At 53.8% G+C, this 13,115-nt stretch overlaps 1 protein-coding gene across 2 annotated transcripts; it reads right to left on the minus strand.

Annotated features, from left to right (window-relative positions):
• Positions 1-4,895: 4,895 nt before the first annotated feature.
• On the minus strand, positions 4,896-11,665 carry RAB29 (RAB29, member RAS oncogene family; the record flags this gene model as incomplete). Of its 2 annotated transcripts, XM_082494397.1 has the most annotated exons (5): positions 4,896-5,662; positions 6,336-6,457; positions 7,645-7,826; positions 9,645-9,716; positions 11,542-11,665. In XM_082494397.1, the coding sequence occupies 5 exons, from the start codon at positions 11,663-11,665 to the stop codon at positions 5,545-5,547; spliced, it is 618 nt and encodes a 205-aa protein (XP_082350523.1). In that variant the 3' UTR covers positions 4,896-5,544. The 2 variants fall into 2 exon arrangements, with proteins under 2 accessions (XP_082350523.1, XP_082350524.1); XM_082494398.1 differs by lacking the exon at positions 9,645-9,716.
• Between the last annotated feature and the right edge of the window lie 1,450 nt (positions 11,666-13,115).

Below are 13,115 nucleotides of genomic sequence, written 5' to 3' on the forward strand. Positions count from 1 at the left end.
GCGCACGGAGGACCGGGAGGGGGGCCGTCCGGCGGGGCCGGACCCGCAGATTCGTTGCGCAGGGCCTGGCGTGGTTTTGGAGGGAAAAGGCGGGGAAGCGCCGCGCCGCCTCGCAGCGGCCCCGGGGGCGTCGAAGGGCCCGCGGCGCCGGTCCCGGCCCCGCTCCCCAGGCAGTGCCCTCCCACGCAGGCCCGCGCTGCCCCGCGGCCTCAGGGCCCGGCCCACGCGTGGGGCCTACAGGGCCCGGCGGCTCCCCTCAGGGGAGAACCGGCTGCGGAGCGGCGGGGGCGGGCCCGGCCGGCGGCCTGACGTGCCTGCCAGGGCTTAGGAAGGGGGGTTAGGGCCCGGGAGGGTGATCGCTGCCTCCTGCGGCAGCCCTTTTGTCATGGAAGCGTGCCGCCATTCAGGGCCGGGCTGCAGAAGGGGCCGCCCGTTAGGAATACACAAACGGGGAGGGCGCGGTGGCTGTCACCGGGCGGGCAGGGGCGGGCAGGGTCACACCGGGTCCTTGGCACAGCGTCGCGGTCACCGCGTCGTTGCCTCATGCTCCAACACCCTGACTCCAACAGCACCCCTGTGCCCCGGAGTCACCCCCCGTACCGGGGGCTGCGCGGTGGGATTTGTAATAAATCTACATACTTACATATTTTAATAATGATTTTCATATTTTAATAATAATTTTATTATTTTACTGCGTCCATTTCTGGAGCCCTCAGCACAGGAGAGACGTGGACCTGTTGGAGCAGGGCCAGAGGAGGCCCCGGAGATGCTGGGAGGGCTGGAGCCCCTCTGCTGGGAGGACGGGCTGGGAGAGGTGGGGGGGGTCAGCCTGGAGAAGGGAAGGGTCCAGGGAGACCTCAGAGCCCCTTCCAGTGCCTAAAGGGGCTCCAGGAGAGCTGGGGAGGGACTCTGGATCAGGGATGGGAGCAATGGGATGAGTGGGAATGTTTTTACACTGGCAGAGGGGAGATTCACACTAGGTATTAGGAAGAAATTCTTTACTGTGAGCCCCCGGCGCAGGGTGCCCCGAGAAGCTGTGGCTGCCCCATCCCTGGAGGTGTTCAAGGCCAGGTTGGATGGGGCTGGGAGCAACCTGGGCTGGGTGGGGGGTGTCCCTGCCCAGGGCAGGGGGGGAACTGGATGGTCTTTAAGGTCCCTTCCAACCCAAACCATTCTGTGATTCTATTCTATGACTCCATGATGATCAGTACTGATTTCATTACTGCCACCACTTTCCCCTGTACTAGTCAGCAGATACAAAGAACATGCACGATTTATGCAAAGTCCAGGGAAGTTCTTGGGTTCTTTAGACTTTAACTTCCCTAGAAACCCCAAATTACTCATTTTCTTTAGAAAAGGAGCTGCTTTTGCCATGGAAAAATAAAACATATTCCACAGTCCATTAAAATGGCAGCTTATGCGATAGCAAGTCACTTTGCTTTGCACTTCGATCTTTAGAAAGACTCATTCCTCAGTTTTATTAGAAATAATTTTTTTAATATGTTGGGTTATCTGAGAAGACTGCTTTGACAATACAAATATGGTCAGCTTTTACCTAATTATAGGAGTAATTTGAGTTCATTTAATGCCTTGCTTGAGCTTAATTTGTCTCCTTTGGAATTACTGCCATTTTTCTGATCAATTCAGATGTGCCCTGTCCTTCGTGCAAGTCAATACTCATGAAAATCAAGCTGATCAGGAAAGAAAGAGGGGCATTCAGAGCAACTGCCTGCCTGCATAGCCAGCCCCAAAATACACTGTGTGAATTAATGAGCCATAAGGAGGAAGGCGAATTAACAAACCACCACATCAAGGAATTCTTTTCTTTCTCCTCTTAGCTGGATATATTGGATTAAAAGCCACTATGACTCACAGATGCGAAAGTTTTTGCATGCTTACATCCCGCTTGTAGGTCAGTAAGACGACAATAATTGAGACAGCAAGATGTTTCAGTGAAAAGGATCTAATTTGTTTTGCTGGCAACACAGGGCAGTTGACACTGTATGCTTTATACATCCCCTATTACCAACAGCAAGACTGCTTCCAGTCTGAACTTGTGAACCCGTTTGTTAGGACTGTTGAGACAGGGAAACAATAACAACAACAACAACTACTACACAAGCGACGTCAAACTTTTATTTCAAACTTTTACTTGCAATACTGCATTAGTTACTGATTGATATGGGGAAAACCTCCCAGCAGCTTCTTCTCTTTATAGTAACATGGTAATACTGCAACTTTACAGTAATCAGAACCCTGTCTTTAAAATACTTCTGTGTAACTGCAAGCAATTAAAAAAAAAAACAAGCAAAGTTTTGATATCGTTGACTCATTTCCGAAATATAGTCTGCCCTCATGATTTCAAATTCTATTACAGCAAAAATTTCCAGCTATGTGGACCCATAGTGCGCTGTCATCAACATATAAAATACACCATTAAACTTCATGTGGTTTTGAGTCCCATGGCCACAAATTAAAACTATAGGAATGAGAAACAATAAGTGGAAGAGTGAAATAGGTACAGTTGGCCCAGAGTCACACAAAGAGTGCAAAGTCAAAATAGGCACTGCAGAAGGGAAAATCTTCATTTGATGAAATGCCTTCATTTTCAGAACAGGTCATTCCTGAGGAAGACAGCAGTGAAGCGTCATAACAAAGACGAGGCTTTTCTGATTCCTATTTGGAAGATTCAAGTTTTTATTGGTCTGCGTGAACAAGGCTTATCTTTGTTTAAAATACTGCTTAGAAACTGCTTCACTCAAGTTGTCTTTTCCCTTTCAGTTGTTTTAAAAACAAGAATTATTTCAGCTAGCAGTAGCTGGGCACAATCAATTTCACAGGTGACGGTTCTTCACACCCTGCCTGTCCCAGCAAAGAGCATGTTTAGATGGGGCTTTTGAATCAGTTTGTTTTACAGGACTAAATCAAGGTGAGTTTATTTTGTTTTGCTTTTTTAAGCACCTTGTGCGCCACAGCTCTGAAAAAAACCACACATCTGCACAGTGAAATCGTTTTCCTGTCTGGTTGGGTTTTCATACCGGTCTCAAGCAACGACTGTTTCTGTTGTGCAGACTTGGGTTTTTGACACTTGTCTACTGTGTCTATTAAGATGTTAACAAGCAGTAAGCAGTGTGGAAAAAAAAACCACCCAAGGCATACACCGGTACCGGAAACCACTGGGCAGAACAGAAATTATGTATAGTAGAAAAAAAACCTCCAAAGATCTTCCTTTGGCTTCTTTGTTTCTGAGAGGCACTTATGAAAAGAGGTCCAGGTTAAGAGGTCCAGACACCAAAGAGGCACTGGTACACGCAAACCGACATGCAAAACCCAAAGATGTTTCCCCCCAAGATGCGTGGCCCAGCAGCGAGGCCGTCGAAACAGGAATCAGAGATTTGCCTTTCAGTGCCCAGCTCTTACTGAATTGAGTAGTTACTTGGTCCCGGGCAGAGATTTCCACCTCGAGCCTCCGTTTCTCCATCTGTAAGGATACTGCTAATGCTTGACCTCTGCTCAAACGCATCAAGGTGCATATATAGAAATCAATAAATAACATGTGAATTCTAATAGTTACGTGACAGATCCTTAAAAAAGTTAGACCCTTCTTGCCACGTTCCATGAAGAAATGTTTATAGGATTAAAAAAAAACACTTTTTTCTTTTTCTTTTTTTTTTTTTTAACACAATGTTTAGGAAGTAAAATTCAACAAGACAGTTCAATTTTGTTGCTAACCAGTTCTACATGTTTCACATGTTTCTACACTGAATCCAACAGCGGCAGAAAAGGGTATATTTAAGCACCTATAAAACCAAATTTGGCAATATTTGCACAACAGAATCCTAGCCCAGACTTTTTAGCTTTTCATTAAAACAGTGGAACACAACACTAGTTCTAAATTCCGTAGCCCTTACTGTTTACTTATCGATCCTTTCCAACTCCAGAGGATGAAAACTCAGAATTTTTTGTGCTTAGTGAAGGCAACCAGTTCCTGTTCTGACCACTTTCTCCCCCCACAGATTATCTACAGTAAGAAAAGACAGTCAGAAAGAATACTTCACCAAAGAAAAGCAGTCCTGATACAGCAGGAATCAGGATGAACCGATTTATAGCCCCGTTTTCAAATTAAACGACTTGAGAAGGGAAAAGCATCATTGAAGACCACTTCTTCAAATCCTAACCCGAAACACGGGCAAGACAATTCTATGGCACAGCACACATATATAAAATGCCTCCAACGCTATATAGCTCCAGCCCTGAGGAGTGAGTTTCCTATTAGCTCTTCGGAGAGAACTATCTAGTGTGCTTTTACCCATTTTTTGCTGTTGTTGGCAAAAACCGTTCTCAACAAGGAGCACGTGGGGATCTGCCGGGGAAAGCAGGCATCACCAGGCAAGCGGGGAGCGGTTCTCTTCATGTCCTTTTGTCCCGCAAAGTCCTCTCCTTTGCATCCCCCCAGCAGCACTAAAAGCAGCGGGTGGGCACGCGGAGCGCCGCCTTCCCCGCTCCATCCCTGCTACCAAATTCGCTCCATCCCTACGGAATCATTGCGGGGAAGGCAATTCATCAGCAATTGCAAAGCTGTTTGAGATGGTCGGATAGAGGGTGTTCGACAAGTGAAAAGGACCGTTGTTGTCACATACAAAGGAGTTTACAACCTATTCCTCCTCCGGCTCTCGGCGCCCTAATAAAGTGGCAGCAGAACAGAATACGTAGGATTGTGCTAGACAGAGGGTGAGCGAGAAAGAAAGAACAGGAGGCAACTGGGCAATTCTCGGCACAAATTTGAGGTGTCTGCTGTTACGCCCCGCGGTCAGCGCAGGGGAAAGCAAGGGCTGTGCCACGCCATTTCTCAAATTCACACCGGTGATTTTACAGGTCTGGTTACGTGGAACCCACACCTGGCTTCACAGCGTAAGGGCAGTCAGCGGCAACGATGAGATGTGTTGGTCCCTCCGGGACGCGTATGCACAGGTACGTAGTTCCAGAGCACGAAGGAAGGAGTTTCCTGTAATCCCACCCCGGGGATCACAGGCACAGAGGGATGGCTTCAACTCCGCACGCCTCGAATGGAAGTCACCGCAACGCTTTGGGCTGGTGCCTCTGCGCATGCTGGGAGCAGGCGGTGGGGGATAAAAGGTGCAACAATATTAAAAATATACCTTCGACATCCTTCGCCCTGCCTGAGACAGGCCGTCATATGTCAGAAGATGAAGTGCTCAAATTTTTTTAAAAAAAATTAATCCAAGCCACATGCTTGAACACGGACCACGCTATGTTACTGGCAGCAGAGCTTCCAGTTGCTGCTACGCTAGGAAAAAGAGGAATCTTCTCACTCCTCTCTTCTTTCCACTCCTCACTCCAAGTCATTGCAGCAATTCTCTGCTGAGAACAGATACGCACTAAACAGAAGACAGTTCATGATCGTGTAAAAAAAAAAAAAAAAACAAACCCCCAAAACAGTGACAGCCAGTTTAGGAAAAAAATTATGGTAAAAATGAAAGGACATTGCTGCTGGACCCAAGGCAGACGGTGCAGTCCGTGCGCCTAACAGCAAGCCCAGCCCGGCGGGGACGTCTCTTTTATGTTAATATAATCCCCACTCCCGGCAGCAGAGGAACTTCCATCACCGGTGGATGAAGACATCATCTTCTCAATCAGGACTCTACAAGACAAACATACATGAGTTTGTTTCGTTTGTTTCTTTTTAAAACAAGCAGCATCGGGCCACACAGTTTTTCAGCAGTACAAAAAAAGAAAGCGCGGTTCATTCTAGAAGGACACAAAACTCCAGAAGTTTAAGGACTAAAGACTCCGGTTAAGGAACCTCATAGCACTGACAAGAGCACCGCTGCTATTACCCGGCAGCATCAGAAGACTCTGCAGTGAGCGGATAACTACCAACCTACTGCAGCCGCCTCCCCCGGCCCCGACTGGGACCGGGACAGACACCGGCTGCCTGGGTACAAACTGCCCAGCCCCAAAATGAGGTGTGAGCGCCCGCTCTAAGATCTTTCAGAAGAGGCCAAATTCTCCATCAAAGGACTGGTACATCACAAAAGAATTTATAATATCTTTGCAGAAGAAGTCCCATCCTCCTGGTAGCGTCCAGCAGATGCACAAGCATCCCTGGTATTGCTCAAAGAATTTCTGTTTCCAAAAGCACATCAGAGAGAAAAACTCCCAACCTTTCGGAATTCAGTTTCCCTGCGGGAGATTTACTTGCAGGTTATTGCTGCTATTTGTTACTTACTGACAGCATCTCCCCTCACCTCAGGGAGGGCCGTGTCTGAAAGAGGGAATCAACTCTCAGACGCATCACCGGTCACTGTGCCTACCTCATGGACTCATTAATATTCTTGTTTTCCTTGACAGACGTCTCCACCCAACCAGAAAAGCCATTTTCTTTGCTGAACCGATCCACTTCTTCTCTTGTCACTGCCCACGGGGAAAGGTCGCACTGTAAAACAAGCGGCAGTCATTTTATGTTTGGCCTTTTAATTTTTAAGCTGGGAGGGGAATTCTCCCCCTCAGCCATTTACTGCCTGTGTGCAGGCAGGCAGCAGGCAGGCAGCAGGCAGGCAGCAGGCAGCAGGCAGGCAGCAGGCTCAGCCCTTCACATCTCCCAGATCGCGAGCTGATAGAGAGTTCTCAGGGCAAGGTTCTTAATGGGATGTTGCAAGCAGCGATACATTTATCTCATCTGAGCTACGGACACACCTCAGTCAAGCACGCGCGGAATGGAGGTTCATCCAGCACAGGACACAAAAGCACTGTCACCCATCCAAAATCCGCCCGGCCCCCGGCAGCACGGCAGCGTTCCCCCCGCGGCGGCACGGAGGCGGCCGCGCTGCTGCCCGCGGGACGTACGGCGAGGCAGTGAGAAACGCCGGCCCACAGCAGCCTGTAACGGCAGCGCGGGCAGTCCCACAGATTTCCCGAATGCCGGCAAAAATGATACCCTAAACCAGCTATCGGGGGAAAGCATTATTCGTGGAGAAGTGGAGAAGAAAAGCCACTCTCCTGCCCACCCATCACGTTTTTGAGTCATCTGCAGTGTTAGGCTCTCTCAAACCAGGCAAGTCTCAAACTGAATTGGGAGGGGGCCGCCGAGCCAACGTTGGCACGTGAAGAACACAAAGGTAGTTTTTACATGAAAGGAAAATAAATCATTAAAAGAGAGCAACCAATCGACACGGTGAAACTTGACACTGCACCCAAGTGAAAACTGCACAGCCCTCTGGCAGCTCTGAACAGAGACTTTACCTGCAGCGTCATACCCAACCTTCGCGGGCTACTGCACGTTAAAGACCAAAAAAGAAAAAGAAAAGCTTTATAATCCTGGAGCTACAGAGCTCGAGCTCCGACAGGACAGCACAAGGCGCTGCGTCCTAGGAGAGAGCGGTTGTTAACATCTCCCTGGTGCCATCTGCGCATCAAGTCCTACCAGGGTCCTCGCTAAGGAGAATCCTGGCGAGAGACACAAAATTGAAGAAGAGTTAAGGAAAGGATTACGAAGACCACAGGCTGTGGGACAACTCCGGGCGAGGCTTAGTGCTAAAGACGTCTCCTTCCAGTCTGCCCTCCTGGGCACACACACGGACACATGGAGCCACGGACACCCGGAGCCCCTCTGGAGCTGCTCACCTTGTTCGCCAGCAGCAGGCAAGGCACGGGGTTCCCGTCTGGCAGCATGAGCTTGCTGTCCAAATCCTGCTTCCACTTCTGGCTGTTGCTGAAGGTGCTGACGTTGGTGACATCAAACATGATGACGCAGGCTGACGCCTCCCGGTAGTAGAGCCGGGTCATGGATGTGAAGCGTTCCTGCCCTTCAGGATCAAAAGGAAAAAAAGTAGAAATCCCCCGCTCCAGAGTTACCGTTTTTAGATTCGTTCATGCAAATAACATGTTTATCCCGGTACATCGTTTTCTCAGCTGGCACTACCGATCTCCGCTAAAATAATGAGCGAACAGGAGCACCGAGCTGCGTCCTGCCGGGGTGCCTCAGTGATGCAGCCACAGAACTGGAACAAACTGGGCAGCGCTTAATCCTGACCCAGATGCTCATCTCTCCCAGAAATACTTGCATTATTCCCGGTGTAACCATTTAAATTTAGTGTCCCCGACCACACATTCACCTCCCCCCGAGCAGAGTCCCGCCGGCAGCCGGGTGCCTGGCCACCAGCAGCCTCAGGACCGTGCCACCAGTGTGGACTCGCGCTGCTGCGGGCGCAACGTTCCAGCCCAGGCTCTCCAGGGAGGAAAAAAATGGATCCTAACAGAAACCATCCCAACTCACACCTGCCTTTATTACTGCTTACACCTTACAGCCTGCCTGCGCTGCCGCGACTGCACCCAGAGAGCGGCTCCGCCGCACCGCTGCGCCGTTTGATTGCACTCGCGGGGATGGGGGACACAGCACAGGGCGTTTGCACCGCATCGCATCACACCGCACCGCATCGCATCGCACCGCATCGCATCGCATCGCATCGCACCGGTCACGGGGAAAACCCGCATTCCCGACGCCGCAGAGGTTTCACTGCGGGCTCCCGTGCAGCCCCGTAGCTGGTCAAGAGGCTCTTCGCGCGGAAGCCATCGAGATCTGAGCACTTGGAGTCACCTCAAACCGCCTGGCCGTCCCCGCGGCCCTCAGAGGTGGAAGGCCACGCGGCAGCGACTCTCGGTGCGTTCGTCCCCTTCTGCTCGGGGCACGACAAGAGCGCCGTGACAGCGCGGCCCCTCCGCTTTCCAAACCTTAAGCGCCTTTTCGGGGCTGAAACTGACATCAGTTTCTTGCTGCAATCCTCTTGCTGCAAACTTCTCCTTCCTGTTTTCTTTTTAAGGATTCCAGAGGCACACGTCTGAGCAGCGAAACCGGAGGAAACCACAGCCCTGTTTTCCTCACCCCTCGAGATCCAGCAGTGCCATTTTAGAGACACTACTGCTCCGGCCTCTCCTCGGTCTTCTGCTGCTCGGGACGCTGTTTGGGAACGGTGTTCCTCGGTGCCTCTCCAGGGAGCGGGTGCTTCACCACATCTAACGCCGTCTCCGCCGGAGCGTGCCCCGCTGCCGGCCCATCAGCCCCACCACCTCGGGGGCACCCAACGGTCTCCTCTTGCCACCAGGGCTCCCGAGGGACCCGCGGCTCCGCTGGCACAGGGCGCCCAGCAGCCCCATGGCAACTCCCCAGCCCCGCTCCCCATGCCGGCCGGGAGGTCAGTGGAGCCGCTCCACGCTTCGACACGAGGATCAGGCCAAAATCGGGATTTTAACAGAGAACTCGGTGCTGGGAAGTTAGAGATCCAGCTGCATACAAACCAGCCTGTTTCCCCATCCACTCTGTTCTGGCTTTGAAATCAAGAAGAAAGGCTCGATAGGGTTTATCATCTGCGCTGCTCTGTTCTTTGCAGATGGCTTTTGATTAAATATTTAAATTACTACTGCAAACTAGTGACAGCACTGCAAACCACAGCAGTCCTGCCCCTCGGATCCACAGGCTTTTAGGATTTATTTTTGTAGCAGACTCCTATTGAAAGAAAGAAGGGAAAAAAAAAAAACAAAACAAACAAAAAAAAAGAAAAAAGAAAAAAGGGCCAAGCCACTGAAAGCTTTAAATTCTGCTCCTGAGCAGCTTTGTGTGAACATACCTGCAATGTCCCAGAGCTGAAGTCGTACGGTCTCCGATTCCGACCATTGGACCACCTTCAGAGCAAAATCCACTAGAGAATCCCCAAAAAAGAAAGGAAAGCTAATTAGCGTCATTCTGCACCATGGGGTTTGTTCCTCCGCAGCCCCTCACCCTTTCCCAGTGCAGCCAATGCAGGAACCGCGTTCGCAGCCCCGGCAGTTCGCGCTGGACCATCGCCCACCCCCGTACAGAGCAGACACAGAGCAGGAGGCTCTGCAAGTGCTCTCCCCTCTCCTCCATCGCAGAAAGCTGCAAAAGAAATGTTAAATCCTGAGGGCTCCACGCACCACCCGCTCCCCACCCTGCGGAGAGGCCACAGGCGCACAGAACGCCTTCCGATAAGCAGAGGTCAAGCGCGTTATCAGCATCTCATCCCTCCCTGGGATGCGGCGCTGGGCTTGTCCCTTCCTGAACTTCAGGTGAGAGAGTTAAATGACACCCCGAAGGGAGCAGCGTCCCTCCCCGTCTCGCAACGCGCAGCCCAGCAGGGCGGCCGTCGAAGCCCTCACGAACGGCGGCAGAGATGCTGCTCTGCAGTGCTCCGGGAAGGAGGAAGGCAAGGTGGAATTTTCCCAGCAAACGCGGCGCCGGGTGGACTCCGCTCCCCCGAATCGCGGGGCTTTTCAGAATCCTGGCCCAGCAGGGTCTGTAACTGTGTCCCCATCCCCATCAGACCCCCTTCCTGACCCCTGGAGGTGTAACACCGGCACTAGTGCCACTAACCAGGAGCTAAGGAAGCAGAAATTAAAACGTTCAGGAGTAAGAATTCCTCCTGCACATAACCCTGCATAACCACAGGCAGACAAAAACATACTGGAAACCTTATCGCTTGGGCAGCCCGGCTCTAAATGCCAGTACAACGCTGGATTTGCTGCTCTTGCCCGTCTTTGCCCTGCGCTGCCTGAACGGTTCAGCCGCTGCTACACGGAGTTCCGCGTCCCCCTCACACCCACCGCCCCCCACCACCCGCCCCTCGGCCGGACCCGCTGCGGGGAGCGGAGCGGGGAAACGCTGCCTTTTCCTCACATTACGACACGTCGGGTGTTCGCTGCAGGGGGAAAGCGTCCGGCGCCGCTGGCAGCCGCGCTCAGCAGGGCTGGGGCTTCCCGAAGCCAGGGACGAATTAAAAAAAAAAAAAAAAGAAAAAGAAAAAAGAAGTAAAAAGAAAACCGTCTGCAGCTCTTACTGCTGGAGTAACAGTGTGGGCGCAGCGCAAACACGCGGCCCCAGCAGGATGTGGCTCTCCCGCGTTTTCAACGTTCATCCCGTCTTGATTCAGGAATGAGGAGATTTAAGCGGCCGCGCTCTGCTCCTCTATTTCGGGTCCTGAAGGAGATTTCCCGAGGAAAGCCCTGGCACCTCCCGTTCCACGTAGGTTATTCATTTTACACTGATGTTAAACGAAGATCTTGTTCCCGACCTCCTTGTTACAAAGCTCTCGTTTCCCCCATCACCTTCGCAGAGCGCTGCCCGGACCTGAGCGGCGGTTTCGTGCGGCGAAACGCACGTTCCAACCGCGCGGCTGTCGGCTCCGCCGGGGAGGGCCGAGCTCGGAACCTCCCAACTCCCGCGGCTGACGCTCCTCCGGGGGGGCGGCTGTGCCCCGGGGGAGGGCGGTCGGGACCCCCCCCCGCCCCCGAGTCTGCCGAGAGGGGGGTCAGGACTCGCCCAGGGCGGCGGGAGCTGCGGAGCGCAGTAACGCCCGCGGGCGGCGGGGGGGCGAGGGGAGAGTTTCCCGTGAGAGCCGACGGGGGCGGGGGGTTAACAGCGCCGAATGCGGCACTCCCACCCGCATTCTGAGCCCCGCGAGGGCCCCACCGGCGGAGGAGAGCGGAGGCGCCGCGGACGGGACTCACCGCCCACCGTGGACTTGTAGTGGCGGTTGAAGCTGTCGTTGGCGTAGCGCTGCACCAGCGACGTCTTCCCCACCGTGGCGTCCCCCACCACCAGCACCTTGAACATGCGATCGCGCTGCCCCATCCCGGCCCCGGCCCCGGTCCGGCCCCGCCGGTCATGTGAGGGTCAGGTGGAGGCAGCGGCGGAACGGCTGCGGGCAACGGGGCTGCCGGGACCTGTAGTCCGCACCGACGGGTCCTGCTCTTGCACCCCCGAACCCTGCTCCATGAACCCCTGCACCCCGAGACCCTGCTCCTGCACCCCCAAACCCTGCCCCCTGCACCCCCGGACTTTGCCCTCTGCACCCCCGAAGCCTGCTCCATGCATCCCTGTACCCCCAGACCCTGCCCCATGCCGCTCTGCACCCCTGGACCCTGCCCCTGCACCCTCAGACCCTGCCCCATGCATCCCCGGACCCTGCCCTCTGCACCCCCAAACCCTGCCCTCTGCACCCCCGAAGCCTGCTCCATGCATCCCTGTACCCCCAGACCCTGCCCCATGCCGCTCTGCACCCCCAAACCCTGCCCCTGCACCCCCAGACCCTGCCCCATGCATCCCTGGACCCTGCCCTCTGCACCCCCAAACCCTGGCCTCTGTACCCCCAGACCCTGCTCCTGCACTCCTGGACCCTGCACCCCTGGACGCTGCCCTTGAACCCCGAAGACTGTGCCCTTTGCACCCCCAAGCCCTCCCCCCTGCACCCCTGCACCCCCAGACCGTGCCCTCTGCACCCCCGGGCCCTGCTCCATGCATCCCTGCACCCCCAGACCCTATCCCATGCACCCCCAGACCCTGCCCCTACACCCCCGGGTCCCGCCCCATGTGCCTCTGGCCCCTAGAGCCTGCCCTCTGCACCCACGGACCCTCCTCCATGCACCCCCGCATCCCCAGACCCTGCCCCATGCCCCTTTGCACCCCTGGACCCTGCCCCTGCACCCCCAGACACTACTCCATGCATCCCTGCACCCCCAAGCTCTGCCCTCTGCACCCCCAGCCCCCTCCCCTTTGCAGCCAGGAGACAATCAAAAAATCCACACCATGCACAGTGTATACAGATTTTTAAAGCAATGCTACACTGTTGTTAGGATTCCTTCAAGGTCTTAAGTTAACACCAAAATGTTTCTCTCTGTAAGGGGCGTTCAGCAGCTTCCCCCATCACTCTTTCCTCCAACCAGAAAAGGAAGACGCAACCCTCCCCCACCCCCAGGAGACCAAGATCTCAAACGCCCCATCCTGTGCCTCAGCCCCGATCTTTACTGGCTGTGGGAAACGACCTGCAACCGTGGGTAGCCTGGCCCAGAGCAAAGTTGGAGCCAGCACGGCCTTGGTGGCGGCTCCCCAGTCCCTGGCAGCGCTGGGGCTTTGTTTTAGGACTCTCCGACAAGCCCCTTGCTCAGGCGAGCAGCCAGGAGGCACAGCCCTACCAACAGCCCGCAGCAGCAAATCCCACTGCTGGGGAGGATGGGAGTCCTTTGAAACCCGCCAATTCCTGCAAATTCAGGGGCTGCTGAGCATGCCCCCAAAAACGCTCAGA

The sequence above is a fragment of the Vanellus vanellus genome (assembly GCF_965231255.1).
Source record: "Vanellus vanellus genome assembly, chromosome: 23".
Taxonomy (NCBI): domain Eukaryota; kingdom Metazoa; phylum Chordata; class Aves; order Charadriiformes; family Charadriidae; genus Vanellus; species Vanellus vanellus.